This window comes from Pelophylax lessonae (assembly GCF_965119305.1).
Source record: "Pelophylax lessonae genome assembly, chromosome: 5".
Classification (NCBI taxonomy): Eukaryota; Metazoa; Chordata; class Amphibia; order Anura; family Ranidae; genus Pelophylax; species Pelophylax lessonae.
The window spans coordinates 276404770-276422551 of record NC_138772.1 but is presented as its reverse complement, the minus strand read 5'-3'; the positions used below and the strand labels follow the sequence as shown (position 1 = coordinate 276422551).

General features: G+C 37.6%; 1 protein-coding gene across 1 annotated transcript in view; it reads right to left on the bottom strand.

Annotated features, from left to right (window-relative positions):
* The window catches only part of LOC309556020 (dynein axonemal heavy chain 5-like), a 468481-nt gene that overhangs the window by 105036 nt on the left and 345663 nt on the right, over positions 1–17782 (bottom strand). The window contains exons 66-70 of the mRNA XM_082258288.1: positions 11830–12000; positions 9058–9436; positions 8089–8360; positions 7361–7525; positions 2791–3058 (exon numbers count right to left, since the gene is read on the bottom strand). Coding sequence (XP_082114414.1) covers positions 2791–3058; positions 7361–7525; positions 8089–8360; positions 9058–9436; positions 11830–12000 — 1255 coding nt within the window. The remainder of the gene's footprint in view (positions 1–2790; positions 3059–7360; positions 7526–8088; positions 8361–9057; positions 9437–11829; positions 12001–17782) is intronic.

The following is a 17782-nucleotide window of genomic DNA, read 5'->3' as shown; positions in this document are numbered from 1 at the left end:
CCAAGCCTTGCTGTCAAGCAAATACACCGAGCCTACTTCCTGGTTCTAACCTTGCCGTACAAGCCGGCCACGGCGAAAGGATTTCAGCTCCAGCAAGACGGATGTCCATGACCAGATGATGTACACTTCTCCACACTGGAACCTTGTTTTATGGGCATGAATATATGCTTACTAACGTGAGTGCATAATTTTATTCAACAGGGAGGCATGTTGGACAGTGGGAGAAAACCTGACCAATGGATACATAGGCCTGATAAATGGCAGAGACCGGCAGTCTCGGTGCATTCTGGGATACTGTATAAAAGCTAGGAGCACATGTGCTGCGGGGTCTTTGGCTGGTGAGCAGAGTCCCGGAGGGAGGGTGGCAGCTGCCTCCTCCTCTGTAGCAGTGGCACGTGGCATCAGGAGGTCGTCCTGAGGGCCAGAGGAAGGGAGTTGAACCCAGAGGTCCAGGAAAGTTGACTGAGGGGGAAACCCCAGAAAAACAGTATCATGAGTTCAGGGGATCGTGTCAAGGGGACTGACCTGAGGGGAACCACCCCGGAGCAGGATAGTCAGTGGACAGGTGTCAGTGGTCAAGAAAGAGGATACTAGGAGAGTGCCCTAAAGATAGCTTTAGTTCATCAAGTCATCTGGAAAGACACTTAATCTTAAATTCACCTAGTGGCAAGGTGGATCAACAGCCTGGCTGTATCAACGGATAGATATACTCCAACTTTGTGCATAGTTCATCTGAAGTATCCCACTAATCCCTTCTCCCATCCCTAATTTATAAAATAAAAACAAAACAACAACATATCCCTTGATGGATTATTGACTGAGCCAATTGACTAATTGGGAAATCATGCCTAGAGTTTCCCCCAAGAAAAAGGTGCATCTTTTGTGTTGTAAAGTTGACCAAGCCGTTAGTCAAACTTTTTAAAGGTACTATTCTATGTATATACATACTGAAAACAATATGTTTACACAATACAGTATGTATTATGTGAATAAACAAAAGTATTCAGAAAGGACAATGCTTAATCAGTCTGTACAAACCCCTATTATGACAATCTGCGAGTCTGTGTCTTACAAATACAATTTTAATAAAAGAAATTAAAAATCTGAGCCAGCTTTCCAGACAAACTGTTTTCTATACATGAAAATTATTGGTCTACCTTTGTGGTATATAATGCCGCTAAGTGGACACAGCACAATGTGAAAGTCAGGCTTAATAATGCAATGGTTATTATGTACCTAGAATGGTTTTATTATTCAGAAATAATTGTGCTGTGATGTCTATTGTAACACAACTAGCTTGTGCTGAACTGAAAATGTTGGCAAAGCCTCCCATAGCCCAGGCTTTTACTTCCTGCAGAAATGTTTTCTGATGCCATTGTATGATTCAGAAAGAAGCCCTGTGGACTTAAAGCAGAACTCTATGCAAAAAAAGAACATAGTTAAAGGGCAGCTAAAGGCAAAACGTTTCAGTTTTGGATAGAGTGAAGAGGGATTAGAACACCTCTCACCTCCCAATTGCTGTCTGTGCCCCATTAGGGAGATTTGTCTTCTTTATTTGACCTGTTTACTTTTATTACTAAGGGTGAAAGTGAAAGAAATTCACAAATTTTGGGTTGTCATCATAACAGGAAAATCTTCCATTAGGGAAGATGATAGCCAGGAATTCCCTCGCTTTGGAGGCATTTTATCTAACTTCCTGTTGTGACTATGGGACAGAAAATAAAGGGATTTTCTCCAATGGGAAACACATAGTAAAACAAAATCTGACAAGCTGGCTTTAAAGCCGATACAGCTTTTCTCCCTCTGGTATACTGTTTTCAGCATTAAGTCACGCTTAACATTTACCACAAAAATACAGTAATGCATGGCACTCTGTGCAGTGCCTCAGATTAAAGAATAGGACCTCAATGCACAGTACATTAGGTATCAATAGACCTTCATTTTTTGCTTTGTTGTTGTGTGTTGATTGTCCATTCTAAACGAATGGTCTTCCCTAATGCATGGCATGTTAGCATGCAAAATACCATGCATTAATGGGTGTGCAGCACTGCAGTAGAAAAGGAAGGTGTGAAGGGGGATAAATGTTAAGTCCATTATTTAGATTATTCCACTTGCAGGATAAGCAGTTAAAATATAACTAAAGGCACAACTTTTTTTTTATATAGAGTGGAGAGGGATTAGAACACCTGTCAGGTTTTTATTGTTTTCAATGTTCCCATTAGGGAGATGCAATCTCTCTATTTGGCACACTTCCTGCTATGACTGAAAGTATAAGTAAACAAAAATTCCAAAATGTGGGCTGTTCCCAGAAAGTAATAGAGGGGAAATCTTCTATTAGGGACTAGTTCTAATGATCCTGGTGACAACCAGGGATTCACTTCAGGGATTTCCTCTCACTTTTTGTTGCTGCTATAGGACCGAAAGTGAAGGAGACTCTCCCCAATGGGAGAAATAAAGGGAGAATTAAAAAAGGGTCCTAACTCTTCCTTACTTTGTAAAAAAGTAAAAAAAAAAAAAAAAGAAAAACAATTAACTATCTATCTATTTGTGAACCTTGTGAAAAGAAGAAATCTGAACTTGGTAAATAAGCAGCGTTTAGCCTATATCAAAGGTAAATAATACTAAAACGGTAACCCTTGATGTCAACTGTGAGCTATATAATATGCATAAATAAGGCTATAAGGACAGGTACTTGCAGGCAGAAATTGAGGATTTAACAAATAACAAATATTAGGAAATTCAAACAGACTAGCATCCACTCAACACAATGAGACCTGAGTTTGAATTTACCTTGGGGTGGTTCATTAGTAAATTTTATTGAAGATTGTAGCAGATTTATAGGAAACTTGGGGTGAACTTCTGTGGTGATCCATGTCCTAAAGCCATCATGAACAGTTTCTGTAACAGTGATTGTATCCAGCAATTCATCCATAAAATCAAGACCCAAATGGCAGTTCTGAAGCAGTAACCATCCACCATCTTGCATGGACTGACTTAGCAAGCGCCTGGCATGAACTTCTTGCCCCTGGCCCATGGAGATTGCACGACAAGGAGCATTCTGTGGAAAGTTGGGCAAAAAAAAACATTTTTATTTCAATAAAAGCTGCCAGAAAATGAAACTATTGAGCTTACTGATAAATCATTTTGAACTACCAAACTTCAGACCAAATTATATCAGCTGAAGGCTACATTATAATACTCTGAGGTTATTAGCAAATTAGTAACATAGGGAGCAGGCTGACCTGTTCCTTCAAAAGACATATAATTAATTTAAATGACTGTAATGCACCAACACTGCTTATAGGCATGCACTTAACAAGCGCACACTCTTAAGTAGATCTATGTGGGCGTCAGACATTTATTTTATAGCCTTAGACCAGCCTTTTTCAACCTGTTTACCTCAGGTCTCAGGGAACCCCTGCTAAAATCAATTCATCAGGGAGACAATAGGAAGAATGCCTCTTACACTGGTGGTCATAAGAAGAATGTACCCCTTACAGAAGTAGTCTCAATTACATCTTTTCTGAGAACTAAAAAGATCGGTATCTTATCAATGGCTCTGCTATGTGGCACTGGACACAGAGCTATGCAGGAACCATGATGTGTGGTCACACGGCCACAACTCATGAGACCCCTATCAATCTTTGGAGGAACCCTGGTTGAGAAAGGCTGAAGTAGACTGGCAGCAGTACAGGAAGAAAGCCTATCCCTGATCTTTTTAGGTCCCCCAGCTACTTAGCCTACTGCAATAGTTAACCCCAAACATCCTCTTCCTTTTTCACACTTTTTTTTAAAAAAACAAGTATCCTTGCTAGCCCTCCTGTTATCGATTATACCTGGTAGTGTCCCATGTGTATCTCTGTATTGTCCCTAGTACAGTGTGTCCTGTTTTGTCTTTTGTAAAATTCAGCTATTCTGTTTTTCTAACAAGGGGTATCTTATCATCTAGTGACTTGGCACAATTCCCCTTATTCTGTCCTCTGTAAAATAACACCTCAGATGGGATGTTATTCTGCCTTTTATAACTTTATTCTGTTTTAGTAGCAAGCCACCTTTTAAGACATGGTAATAATATTTTCTTCTGGTAAGAACCAATCAACTGTGGTAATAAGGCTATGATTTTACCTGTGTTATGATGCACCAAAGTTATGTGGCCTTTACATGCCTTTACGTTTTTCTACAATAATATGTATGTATAAAGCGTTTAATCCCTTACTCCTAAAATGTACAGGTAAAAATACAGACGGCAAATATAATAACAATACACATATGAAATAATGCATACGTACCTATTTGTACTCAGTATGAGCAACAATCAACCCTTAGCCTGCCTTGACCCATATTTACAGTAAATACATACATATTTAAAGATGTGCATTTTCTTGCCATTACTCTTTGGCAGTATGACACAAACTTTTGGATAGACTGGCTTTTCAGCTGTCTATAGAAACACCATCTAATGCTGTACAGTACTATACAGGGGTAAGAGCTTAGAATCACAATGTTTCTGTGTTAAATCCTTTTTCTATGTTAACTGGGAAAAACTCCAGCACATAGAACTTTATTTTAATACATATAGACAGTACTTAGCCTTCATTAGTAGAAAGCAAGCTCAGTTGTATTCTGTGGAAGAGTTTGTACTTGTAGCTTGAGAGTAACACATCACATTTATTTTCAAAAAACTTTTAAAAAAAGAAGTTCCCAAATTCTGGAATGTGATGCAATGATTAATCACAACATGTGGCTACAGCAAGTTTCTCACACAGGTACGATGGTTGTCGCATATAGTCTTAGAAGCTCAAGTGTAATTTAAGCATGCCCTTTGCAGCTATATATTTATATATTTTTACAACTCCTACCATGTGTTGCTGTGCACAGTGTGCAATTTTGCTTTCTGCTTTAACAGTCTTTTCATACTACAGGAAACCTTCTGGTGCTTCTGTCACTACTCAATAAAAAAGAACTCTAGGACTGCAATGCAATACCCTTGTTTTTACACATCTCAACATACAGTGCACAGATATCTTCCCTCTATAATTTCAAGAAAACCTATGATGAAATAAAACCCATAGGCTGCTATTGCTGGCTACCTTCTGAAAATTCTGGTTACCTAGCTGTCAATAATCCAATTGATGCAATACTTTATTTTAGTATTTTTTTTTATTCCCCTTAGACCTAAAACAATCATGGAGCATAAACTGCTTTCTGGATTTTTATAGGTCTGGGAATTGGAATTGAAGCTATAGAAACAGCAATACAGTCAGGAAACAAATATTTTATGAAGGATGTCAACAATAACCTAATTCTCTCATTGAGAGTTTACTGCACATTAACTACCTACCATCCAGTTTGCTACAGAAATCCACTAAATTTTTACATTAAACAGATTTAGCTAGGCCACAGATTTTCACTTTTTACATACACACACCAGCATCTTAGATCACAAGAAGGTAGAAGAGGTGCAGATGAACATTGCATGTTTTGATCATACTTTAGCCTTTAGCTTTAAAGTGTACAGTGTATGTATACCCCAAACTTCGTTTTTGATAAAATAAGAAATGAGTATGCTCCTTGTCTGTTTTGTATGCTGTCTGTTTCCCACCAGAAAGATTTCCCTTCACTTCCTGTTCCAGAAATTAAGAGGAGATCTTTTTAAAGTGAGGAGATATCACCTCTTAAGCAGTTATCATGAACACACTTAGGAATTTACTGTAAAAGACCTGGCAATGCAAGAAGTTTGATGTGTTTGCTGGATCATTACAGAACTGTCAAATCTCCAAGATGAACATAGGCTGTGATGGGAGTGAGTTTACTGTTGCCACGCTAACAATGCATCTCACTTCAAGGTACAACAAGGTACTAAGAAAAATAGCAAGGACAAATGCATCTCTCTGTACTCAAGGCCTTAGTTTGTGGCATTATAGCTACCAAGGTCCTAGATAACCTCTGAGATAAAGGCAAAAAATTTTATAACTATAAAATAATTTAAGTTTTATTTCTAACAAAATATTTCCAGAAAACTGAATATAAAGCATCAAACTGCATGTAAATGTGGAAGGAATAAAGTCCTTGACTGGTTTTTATTGCTGTCTGGAGATCCCCCCACTGTAGTCCTATAGTTTCTGGTGAGTGTTGTCTCAGAATGTTTAAACTGTCACAGAAAAAAATGGTGGTGGAAAATCTTCCAATGGGAAAACCTGCTTATATGTCAGGGAATTAGGTGGATTGGGATGAAAAAAAACAGTGGAGGAAATATGGCGAAAATGAGAGCAGGGGGTAGGGTATTTGGAAAGGAATGATAGCAGAAAGTAGGAAATATTGGACATAGCTGCCCAAAGAGATGTGTGCTGTGTGGGCTTCTAGGAGCAAAATTTGATGATTTGAATGATTGGGAAAAGGTAAGAAGAGCTTAATGACAGCAGGAAAGAAGAGGGTGAAAGCAAAAATACCTCAGAAAAGTGTTCTGTGACTGTAAGATTGTCTGAATTGGTGGTGGGGAGTATGTTTGCAACAGAAATTAAGACATTGCAGAGTGTAAGTAGGGAGTAAGAAAATAACAGTTAAGGTGGTGGAAAAAAAAGGAGGACTTGAACTATTTGACACCAGTGACAACATGGAGGAATTGATGAAGTGAGATGCATGAGTTAGCGTGGCAACAGTAAACCCACTCCCACCACAGCCTATCTTCATCATGGAGATTTGACAGTTCTGTAATGATCCAGCAAACACATCAAACTTCTTGCATTGCCAGGTCTTTTACAGTAAATTCCTAAGCGTGTTCGTGATAACTGCCTAAGAGGGGATATCTCCTCCCTTTAAAAAGATCTCCTCTTAATTTCTGGAACAGGAAGTGAAGGGAAATCTTTCTGGTGGGAAACAGCATACAAAACAGACAAGGACCATACTCATTTCTTTTATCAAAAACGAAGTTTGGGGTATACATACACTGTACACTTTAAAGCTAAAGTATGATTAAAAGATGTAATGTTCATCTGCACCTCCTCGATTCACAGAATACCATGCACTCTGCGAAAAGAATGCAACGTTTTTTTCTGAAAGGACAAGTGAGTGACCTCATGTGATATCTGTACTACAGGCATAACTACAAATCTCACCACTGGATGTTCAGTGCTTACAGGAAACAAGTTGAATATGGTAAAATATTTGACAAATGCCATGGTAGCCAGAGATAGGGCACACTTTAATCATTGTAATTTTTTCCTAGCTGTTCCAATGTAATAAAATTGTTTTTGACCATACTTTAGCTTCAAATATTTTACAATTACAAATGTGCTTGACAATGGGTATGCAAGAAACACAGACGTGCAGGATGTACAACATGCTGTATAATACACCATACCTTGGACTTTGCTAGGCGCTCAATGTTCTCTGTAGGATCTGATCCCATTGACAAGAAACAGATCAGGGGAGTTCTGCAGTCACTTTCAGCCCACATTGCCTCCATGTCAAGGATGAAACCCTCAGCATATTTTACACCTAGAGATTCAGCTATATAATGACGGGCCTACAAAAGAAACAAAAGTAATTCTGACTGTGTAGTATTGTTTTTAGTAATCATATATGATGCATTTTACATTTGCAAACACATAGGCATTTACATTTGTGTATATTAAAATTATGCCTATAGACCTGTAACACCTTTTAACAATGGCAAAACTCCTTTATCCTATAAAATTCTTACAGTATATGGTGCAATTTACAATGCAACCATTGTGTTGTATCATGGAAAATATTTAATATATGTTGTGTGAGTGGGACAGTGGTGTAGTGGTTAGAACTTTCGCCTAGCAGCAAAAGGGTCGCTGGTTTAAATCCCAACCATGACACTACCTGTCTGGAGTTTGCATGTTCTCCCTGTGCCTGCGTGGGTTTCCTCCCACACTCCAAAGACCTGCTTGTAGGTTGATTGGTTCTAGTATGTGTATGTATGAATGTGACTTAGGGACCTTAGATTATAAGCCCTGTGAGGGTTAAGGACTGATGTGCACGTACAATGTATATGTAAAGCGCTGTGTAAATTGACGGCGCCATATAAGTACCTGAAATAATAAATAATAATAATGTTACCTGAGCAATGGTTCGATCAGGGCACCAGCTACGAATAAGTAGCAATTTTCTGAAAGTGTCCAACAAACTATCATATCCATCAGGTAATGATGATTCTTCAGGGGCTTCCTTATCAAACCAGATTTTCCATGCCTTTTCATTTCTTGCCACTTGCCCCAAGAGGTTATTAAAGGGAGGCAAGTTTGACAGCTGTACCAGATTGAGCCATGTCATGTCTAGTATCCATTTTTTGGGCTTTGGCTCCACAGAATTTAGATCTAATGTGGCACCCCCTATTTGAAAAGAAGAATAAAGAGTGAATATTAATCTGCAATATTTAAAAACCCAAATGTCATTTATGGACAATTCCTCCAACACTGAGATTTTAATGTTGGATGGAAGCTGGTGGAAGCTTATTCTCTGGATTTGCTTGTGAAAATTAATTAGCAAGGATTCCTTGTTCTTCATATTAGGTGAAATAACAGATAAGCTCAATCTCTGCAATTTTTCATTGGGTAAAATTTGGGCTTTTCAACCAACTTATCTGGCCAAAGCTCTTATATATGTACGTTTATCAAAATTGTACTAAAGCACAGACAAAAAAACACTTAAATATGGGGTGCTCCTGTAAGTTTCAGAAAATATGGTCTTGCTGGTTAGACAATGCTTCGAACGCCGCAACGGTAGATGATAATGCTAATTAGAGGTCTATGTACATATTAACTATTTCATTTACTGGTTCCAAATGGTCACATTTCCTCTTTTTTTAATCCATGTGAAGATTGCTTGAGCCTTGCACTCTAAAGGATTCTCCCCCCCCCCTCCTCTTGGGATTCTAGTTTATGATCGAAATTGTTTGTTTGTAATTTTTGTTTCTTGCACATTGGGTCAAATAGTGATCCTTGTTGCCACACAGTTTTTTGAATCTTTACTTGTTAAAATCAATAAAACAGATAAAAATAAAAACAAATTAAAAAGTTTTGTTTGTACCTTTGATGAGAGTCTGAAATTCATTATGGGAAATTTTCTTAGCTTGTAGGTCTATCTTTAAGGCCATTAGCAAAGTGAAGAGAAATTTGTGGTTTTCATACAAGCCTCGAGCTGTATACTTAAACACCTCAAAGGTAAGATACTCAATAATGTTTGCAATTCTCTTGGCTGTCAGCTGGGATTTCACAGATCTCTCCATTGACAAGTCAAAGATGCCCAAGAATTGACGGAGGGATGTCTGATACATGACATTCACCAGACTCATTTCCACAATGAGGAAGTACAAGATGCTGCCACGCGTAGCTACAGGACGATATTCCTCACGAGCTGTATTAATCTTCAGTTCAGTTTCTGCTGCAATTGTCAGCTTCTCACTAACCTTCAATGTAACAAGACATGTAGCGCACATGTTATTCAAAGCAATGAATCACAATGAAACATATAGTTTAGTGTTTACTCTGTTTAAAGCCCAAGGATTTTTAGCTCCAAAATGGCTATTTCATTAGGCTGTATAGAGGTAATACTCCCTATATCTCAAAATTACTAGTAACAAGGCCCCATTTAAATTTACAATTTAATTGGTTTAAAGAATACGTGCTGCAACAATTGTGTACTGCGTTCTTGCCACATTTATAAAAAAATGAATAAAAAAACACTAATTCACAAATTAAATATTTTGATCCTGCGAGCTGCTATCTATGAAATTAACCACTTTAGCCCTGGAAGATTTGGCTGCTTAAAGACCAGGCCCTATTTTGCGATTCGGGACTGCGTGATTTTAGCGGACAATTGCGCGGTCGTGCAATGCTGTACCCAAACGAAATTGACGTCCTTTTTTCCCACAAACAGAGCTTTCTTTTGGTGGTATTAGATCACCTGTGCAATTTTTATTTTTTGCGCTATAAACAAAAAAAGAGTGACAATTTTGAAAAAAAAATAACAATATTTTTCACATTTTTTTATATAAAATTCTCCAAAAAAAAAAAAGTAAAAATCCAAATTTTTTAACATTTTAGGCCAATTTGTTTTCTGCTACATATTTTTGGTAAAAAAAAATCCCAAAAAGCATATTTTGTTTGGTTTGTGCAAAAGTTATTGCGTTTACTAACTACGGGAAAGATTTATGTAATTTTTATTGTTTTTTTTTTAACTAGTAATGGCGATCTGCGATTTTTCTTGCGGGACTGCGACATTGCGGCGGACAGATGTGACCCCTGACTGACATTTTTGACACTTTTGGGAGTACCAATGACATTTCTACAGCAATCAGTGCTATAAATATGCACTGTTACTGTAAAAATTACACTGACAGGGAAGGGGTTAACTTTACTGGTGATCAAGGGGTTAGGTGTGTCCCTAGGGGCATGGTTCTAACTGTCAAGGGGCGTGGCTTGTGATGTAATCACAGATACATGTGATCCTACATAGCAGGATTGCATAGCCTCTGTGATTACTTTAGTGAGAATAACAGACAGCTGTGTTTACATCAGCCGTCTGTCCTTCTCTCACTTCAGCCGGAGATCGCATCGGAGCCACCGGTCACACGCATTGACTCCTCAGCCGACAAGTGGGGGCGGGAGCGCGCCTCCAGCGGTGCGTGATCGCCCCCTAGCTCCTCCCAGGCTAGCGCAGTACATGTACGGCACTTTGCCTGGGAGCGCCAGATTGCCGCCGTACAACTGCGGCGGGCAGTCGGCAAGCGGTTAAGTGAATTTAAGCTACTAGCATGGTTTACAATCCCACTCATGTGCTAACTAAATCAATGCACAATAAATGCTGCACTATGTGAATGCTAAATGACTATACAATTAGAATATAACAATATCAAAATAATATTAAAAAAATATATAATATAAATATAGGGAAAAAGTGTCCAACATATAGTGAAATATTGTCCAACATAAATGTGCAATCACCATAAAACAATGCAAGAGTCCATGCAAATGATTGCTTGCAATGAAAATACACTGGATTGTCAAAAAAAAGGATGATACTACAATCCGTAATGAGAGGAGCCTAAAAGGAGGTTGGAGAAGTTGGATTTAGCCAACAGTGGGCTAAAAAGCTGGTTTGGATCACGCTTAATATTCCTGGTGGGGGGGAGAACAACAAGGTTGCACACTATTGTTTTTTTTTTACTGAGAAGGAATTGCACGGTGGATCAAGCAATGCGTGTTTTTCTTGATTTTTTTATTGTTTCTTTAAATTTTCATCGCAAGCAATCATTTGCATGGAATCTTTCATTGTTATATGGTGATTGCACATTTATGTTGGACAATATTTCACTATATTTATGCACTTTTTAATATTATTTTGATATTGTTATATTCTGATTGTATAGTCATTTAGCAATCACATAGCTCAGCATTTATTGTGTATTAAAAACATTAATCCAGCAACTCTATCTCTGGTATAATGTTCGTGAATATCTTACATACTTTTAGTACTAGAATTGCACCATTGCACCAAAAACATGCACATTCATTAACACCTTTTCCCTAATAATTTTTTAGTGGCTAAATTAAGAGAGAGTACCAAAAGGTTTTTTTTATTATATAGCTGTACAGAGAGCCTGCCCTAAAGCAAATTATTTATTCATCAGAATTTAGCAATACATAACTGTAGTTAAAATTTGTATATTTATGATCTGTCTTACAGGATAGGCTTTTAGCCCTTATGAAATCATGTTAATTTGTTCATATTTACAGCACATTGTGAAATACATTATTATTAGAAGTAATAATACTAGCACATAAATAGTATAGGCTATACCTCCTCTGCTGTGGTCTTTGTTATCCTAAGGACTTCAATCAGAGATTCATCTTCTACAAGAGAACCCTGGGTGCTGGTCAAACGGAACAAGAGATTATCTTCAAGTTCCTGCATTTTCCTCTTGTTTGAAGTTACTTCTTCCATTAACTTGACACGCTCTGCTTCCAACTCCTACCAAAATAATTGAAAGGAAAGGAGGGTTCAAAAAAAAAAAAAAAACTACAAAAACTTCTAAGACATAATTCCAACAATATTGCTATCAATGGGCTGTAGATATAAGATGTCTCTAAACAAGTATATTCAGACAACTGGCTAAAACAGAAAATTTCTAAACATATATATTAACAAATTAAAACTTCCTCTATTGATTTGTGTGCCCTTTTTCATGAAGATCTCATATAACTAATAGGAACCCTTGCTGAGAGAATTATGGGGGCTGTCAATGCTGACCTCCTTCTGAAACGGTTTGTCTAGAAATTCTGCTAATCTTCTGACAGTAAGATCCTTGATCTGGAACATGCATTCAACAATTCAAAACTATGGATGTGCATACTTGTTTTGGGTCAGTAATGGTAAAATTATTGAAGCCTTTGGAACTGAATGACAGTCAAGAAACTAGTATTTCAAGAAAGGAAAAGTAAGCAACAGTAAAACTTATATTTTTTTTCAGCATGTCATTTTTTAACTTTAAAGGTTTCTAACTGGGAGAAGTTGAATGTGTGTCCAATACAAGCATATACATCTAAGCACTGACTGAATATAGACTCCAACACCATCTAGTGTCAACAGATGTATAGTTTCCAGTGTATAGCATAAGATATGTATTCTTCAAAAGATGTATACAAGGGTGAAACTAGGGGAAAGCTAACACACTACAGCACCTGCATGAATTACCCTAGCACACAATTTTCCTACAGCACTCTGAAAAAATAAGTGTCAGCAAATGAGACTAATATGTAGATGCCCCATAATTCAGCATTGAAAGCTCATGTTTGACTATTATAAAGCTTCTTCCTATGATCTAACCTCTGGTGATCAACATGGCACCTAGAACATTTCCCTTTGCAGCTCTCTGCATAAAATCATATGCCAACAAGGGCATTTCCTTTTCTTAATGTTCCAGGCACCATGCTGACCACAGAATTTCTAAACTGTGCAGCATCTGTAAAATAATCAAACATGAGCTGTCACCAAAGAACAGGGGAGCAGCTGCACATTAAGCTGTGCACTGGTTGCACTGATCTGGCAGTGCATCTCTATAAGATGCAAACCGTGCTTAAAGCAACTATCACATTAGTAAGTGAATACTGTAAGGGCTAGTAAGTCTTAAAGAACAATGTCACTTTGAGTGATTCTGTCATTCAAATATACCCCAGACCCCCTCTCAGTGTAGCCTTCATAAAAAATACTCCACCCCCACTCTCAAGTTTTTCAATGTGCTGGCCTGCACAGTGGTGCACAGCCTTTGGAAGAAAAACACCCCAGCTGGGTCCTATGTTTAGTGCGCACATACTGTAAGTCATAGCTTCACTCATTACTGTGTATGGTCTGCACAAATGGCAGCCACCAGCCATCGAGCAGAGTTTGGCCCATCCATAAAATTAAGGGGACATTTTTGAAAAAAAAATGAGTGATTATTTTCAACAGTAGAAATTGGAGATTGCATTTTAACTTCCTCTCTAAATGTGACATGACTAGTACAGATTACTACATTCCCTTAAAGCCCCATTGCATAAAGTAATACATAGCTTCTTTTGGTTACTATAAACTAAACATACATTACCTTTCTAACTCCAAAAGCTATAAAAATACACAAGTATGCATTTACTGAACAGAGCTGTAGCATTGACAATATTTATTATTAAAGCAAAGGGGATATGGATTAGATTGCCAGAAGCACTGAACATCACTATGAAGAAATAAGTGGGCAGATGGAGCACCATGGTACACTTTGATCCTTTCCAATTGTTCCGTTACGGAGACAGACCTTTATTACACTGCAGAGGCTACATAAAATGAGGGAAGGGAATAAACACTTAAAGAAAACACTAAGCAATGTTTTGCTAAAATGTAAAGAGCGCTCAAGTATTCAAGAGGCAGATTTCTCAGATCTTCGATTACAGAGTACTGTCAAGAGGAAACATCTATCAGAAACTCTTGCAGATGATATTTTGTTTTTAACATTCTTTTTAAAGACATCAAATTCTGGAAAACACACAGGAATCTGTCAAGTTAGATCTTACTGTGATCTGTGGGAGGGGATTCCAGTTATTAAAATGTTTAAAACGTAGCAACTAATCTTGTTTTTTTTCAGTTAATTTTTAGTGTTTTACAGAAATAACAAATTTAACAGAAGACTTTTAATGTATGTAAAGGCAGTTTTTTTCAAATGATTCTACATACTACTAATTTCATGTGCATTAGGATATAAACATAAAATATGTCAGGTAGGATAAATGGCAAAACATTCCCTTGGCGTATTTTAAGGATTCTAACCACTGTCAGGTTTTTATTGCCCTCTGGTGCTCTAAAGAGTGATTCCCTCTCACTTACTGTCAGAATGGCAATGGCAAAACAGACAGAATTAAAATGCTTTTCAATGAAAGAGGAGGTTAGAGCCCAAGTTAACCTTTTATTTCTGTCTGTACACTTTGTCCTCACTTCCTACTCTATTAAAACATAACAAAAACATTTTATAGATTATCTACATTATTTAAAAGATGAAATCCTAACACCTCAGTATCTCTCTGTATTATGGAATACAGTTTTACCAACAGACTATTACATTTTGGACCCGATATGCAACAATAACTACTCTGCACCCCTTTAATAGATGAGCTAGATAGTGTGCCATAAAGAAAAATGCTTAGAATTAAAGAGAACATTTGACACAATTATGTTTATGCTTCCCAACGTAAAATTCTGCATTCTATTACAAAGATAATCTAGTATGTAGCAAACTGTAAATGTAGCATCAAACTATCTTCCATCACAGCACTCATATTCAGAGAAGAAGGATGACTTGGATGAAAAAAAATCCTAATTGGTCAGTTTAGGATACCTAGTGGGCATTTATAAAGCAGTGCTATGACAACACCACCTTACCATTAAATAAAATAAAATAAAAAAATATAAATTCTCTTTTACAGTATAAAACATCTATGTGCTAAACAAATGTGCCTAGCTTCCTGCTGGCTTGGTATTGCCTCACCCCTCTAAATACAAGAGAAAAAGCAAAAAGAAAACAGGAGGGGAGCCCTGTCACATTAACTTGTCCAAATCATGTGACTTGCCTCTAGAGCGACTCTCCATTTTCCCCCACACAATATGTTTAGGTTTCTCCTACTCTATCTGCAATTAGGCAATCTCTGAAAACTCATCTCTTTAGGGAAGCCTACCCTAAATTTTACTCTCAAACTTTTGAATAACTTGCCCTTTCCTTTGAAGTCCCTACAAGCAGATCCCTCTTGACTAGGGTTGAGCGAACCCGGACTGTATTGTTCGGGATTGTACCGGACTTTTGGGTGTTTGGTACCTGGACCCGAACATTTTACTGTATATTCGGGATACAGTCCGTTGTTCGGTAATTTTATTTCATGTTTTGGCGCGGTTTCAACAGCTTCAGGGCAGCCAATCAACAAGCGTTTAACTAGTGTGCCCTTAGAAGCCATCACAGCCATGCCTACTAATGGCATGGCTGTGATTGGCCAGTGCAGCATGTGACCCAGCCTCTATATAAGCTGGAGTCACGTAGCGCCGCACGTCACTCTGCTCTAACTACTGTAGGGTCAGGTTCCTGCTGCTGCTGATATGAGGGAGAGATAGGAGATTATTGTAGGGGCAGGCTGGAGATTGCTTTCAGGGAAAGAATAGGAGAATCTTCTTTAATCAGACAGCGATCTACATCGATTTTATTGTGTGGGGGTGCAGTGCACAATCTTTTAGCCCTGATCTGAGAACAGTGAGGAGGGAGAAAAAAAAACTTTTATCAGTCTGTTAGGTACCAATATATTTACTAATATTCAAGTGGAGAGGAGATGTTCCTATGGTTTGATCCACCAAAGGACAAAGGGATCATAGGCGTGTGGAGTCTGTGTGACCCACCTGTATCTGGTAAGAGGCAAAGATTATCATCTTTATGCACTGGAGCACCTGATATTCAAGCAATATCATCCACTACCTTGCACGAACTGTGTTTTTTTTGGATCACGATTTTAACCATTTGAGCACCTTATAAATGCCCTTTATCTGAACATTAAGAATATTTGTTGTTCAAGAAGATTTTTAATTTATTTATCCACTTTTTTTGCCTATGCAATTTATTTATTCACATACGTTTTTATATTTGGAATTTTTATAAAGTGATCACGAGCACTTTATTGGTCCGTCATTGCACTTTCTAGCACCGTATATAAAAATCACTATTTTTTTGCACGATATATTCTGTGGCACTAGCACTTTATAAATAAGCTTATGATGGTATATATGATTTTTGGTTGCAAATTTATCCTATTTATATTTTTTTACCTCTTTTTTAAGAATAAGCTATTACTTGTTATACATTTTACTTTTTGTCACAACTATACAACAGATATTGCACTTTATCCTGGTTTAGAAAAACATTATTTTGGTGCACTACCGCCAATAATTCTATATTTAGGGATACCAGCGCCTTTTTTCCATTTGTTACCCGTTGTATACTGTTGTTCTATTCCGCTATTTAATAAACACCCATTTAGGGGACAGAAAGATATTAAATTGTGGCCTAGTCTGTATCTGTACGTGTGAGATACACCCTTTGGATACTGTTGTTCTATTCTGCTATTCAGTAAACACCCATTTAATGGACAGAAAGATATTAAATTGTGGCTTAGTCTGCATCTATACGTGTGATATACACCCTTTTAGATACTGTTGTTCTATTCTGCTATTCAATAAACACCCATTTAGGGGACAGAAAGATATTAAATTGTGGCTTAGTCTGTATCTGTACGTGTGAGATACACCCTTTTGGATACTGTTGTTCTATTCTGCTTTTCAATAAACACCCATTTATGGGACAGAAAGATATTAAATTGCGGCTTAGTCTGTATCTGAACGTGTGAGATACACCCTTTGGATACTGTTGTTCTATTCTGCTATTCAATAAACACCCATTTAGGAGTCAGGAAGATATTAAATTGTGGCTTAGTCTGCATCTGTACGTTTGAGATCCACCCTTTTAGATACTGTTGTTCTATTCTGCTATTCAATAAACACCCATTTAGGGGACAGAAAGATATTAAATTGTGGCTTAGTCTGTATCTGTACGTGTGAGATTCACCCTTTTAGATACTGTTGATCTATTCTGCTATTCAATAAACACCCATTTAGGGGACAGAAAGATATTAAATTGTGGCTTAGTCTGTATCTGTACGTGTGAGATACACCCTCTTAGATACTGTTGTTCTATTCTGCTATTCAATAAACACCCATTTAGGGGACAGAAAGATATTAATTTGCGGCTTAGTCTGTATCTGAACGTGTGAGCTACACCCTTTGGATACTGTTGTTCTATTCTGCTATTCAATAAACACCCATTTAGGGGACAGAAAGATATTAAATTGTGGCTTAGTCTGCATCTGTACGTGTGAGATAAACCCTTTGGATACTGTTGTTCTATTCTGCAATTCAATAAACACCCATTTAGGGGACAGAAAGATATTAAATTGTGGCTTAGTCTGCATCTGTATGTGTGAGATACACCCTTTTGGATACTGTTGTTCTATTCTGCTATTCAATAAACACCCATTTAGGGGAAAATTCATAATTTTGCAGCGTTTGTTGATTAGGTTACTGTGAGATACACCCTTTAAATTTGTTTGGCGCATCTCCTTCCACCACCAAGGATTGCAGGGCACTTCAGTTTGCCTCCTGTTGCTAACTCCTCCTACTCTGCTTCCTCATCCTCATC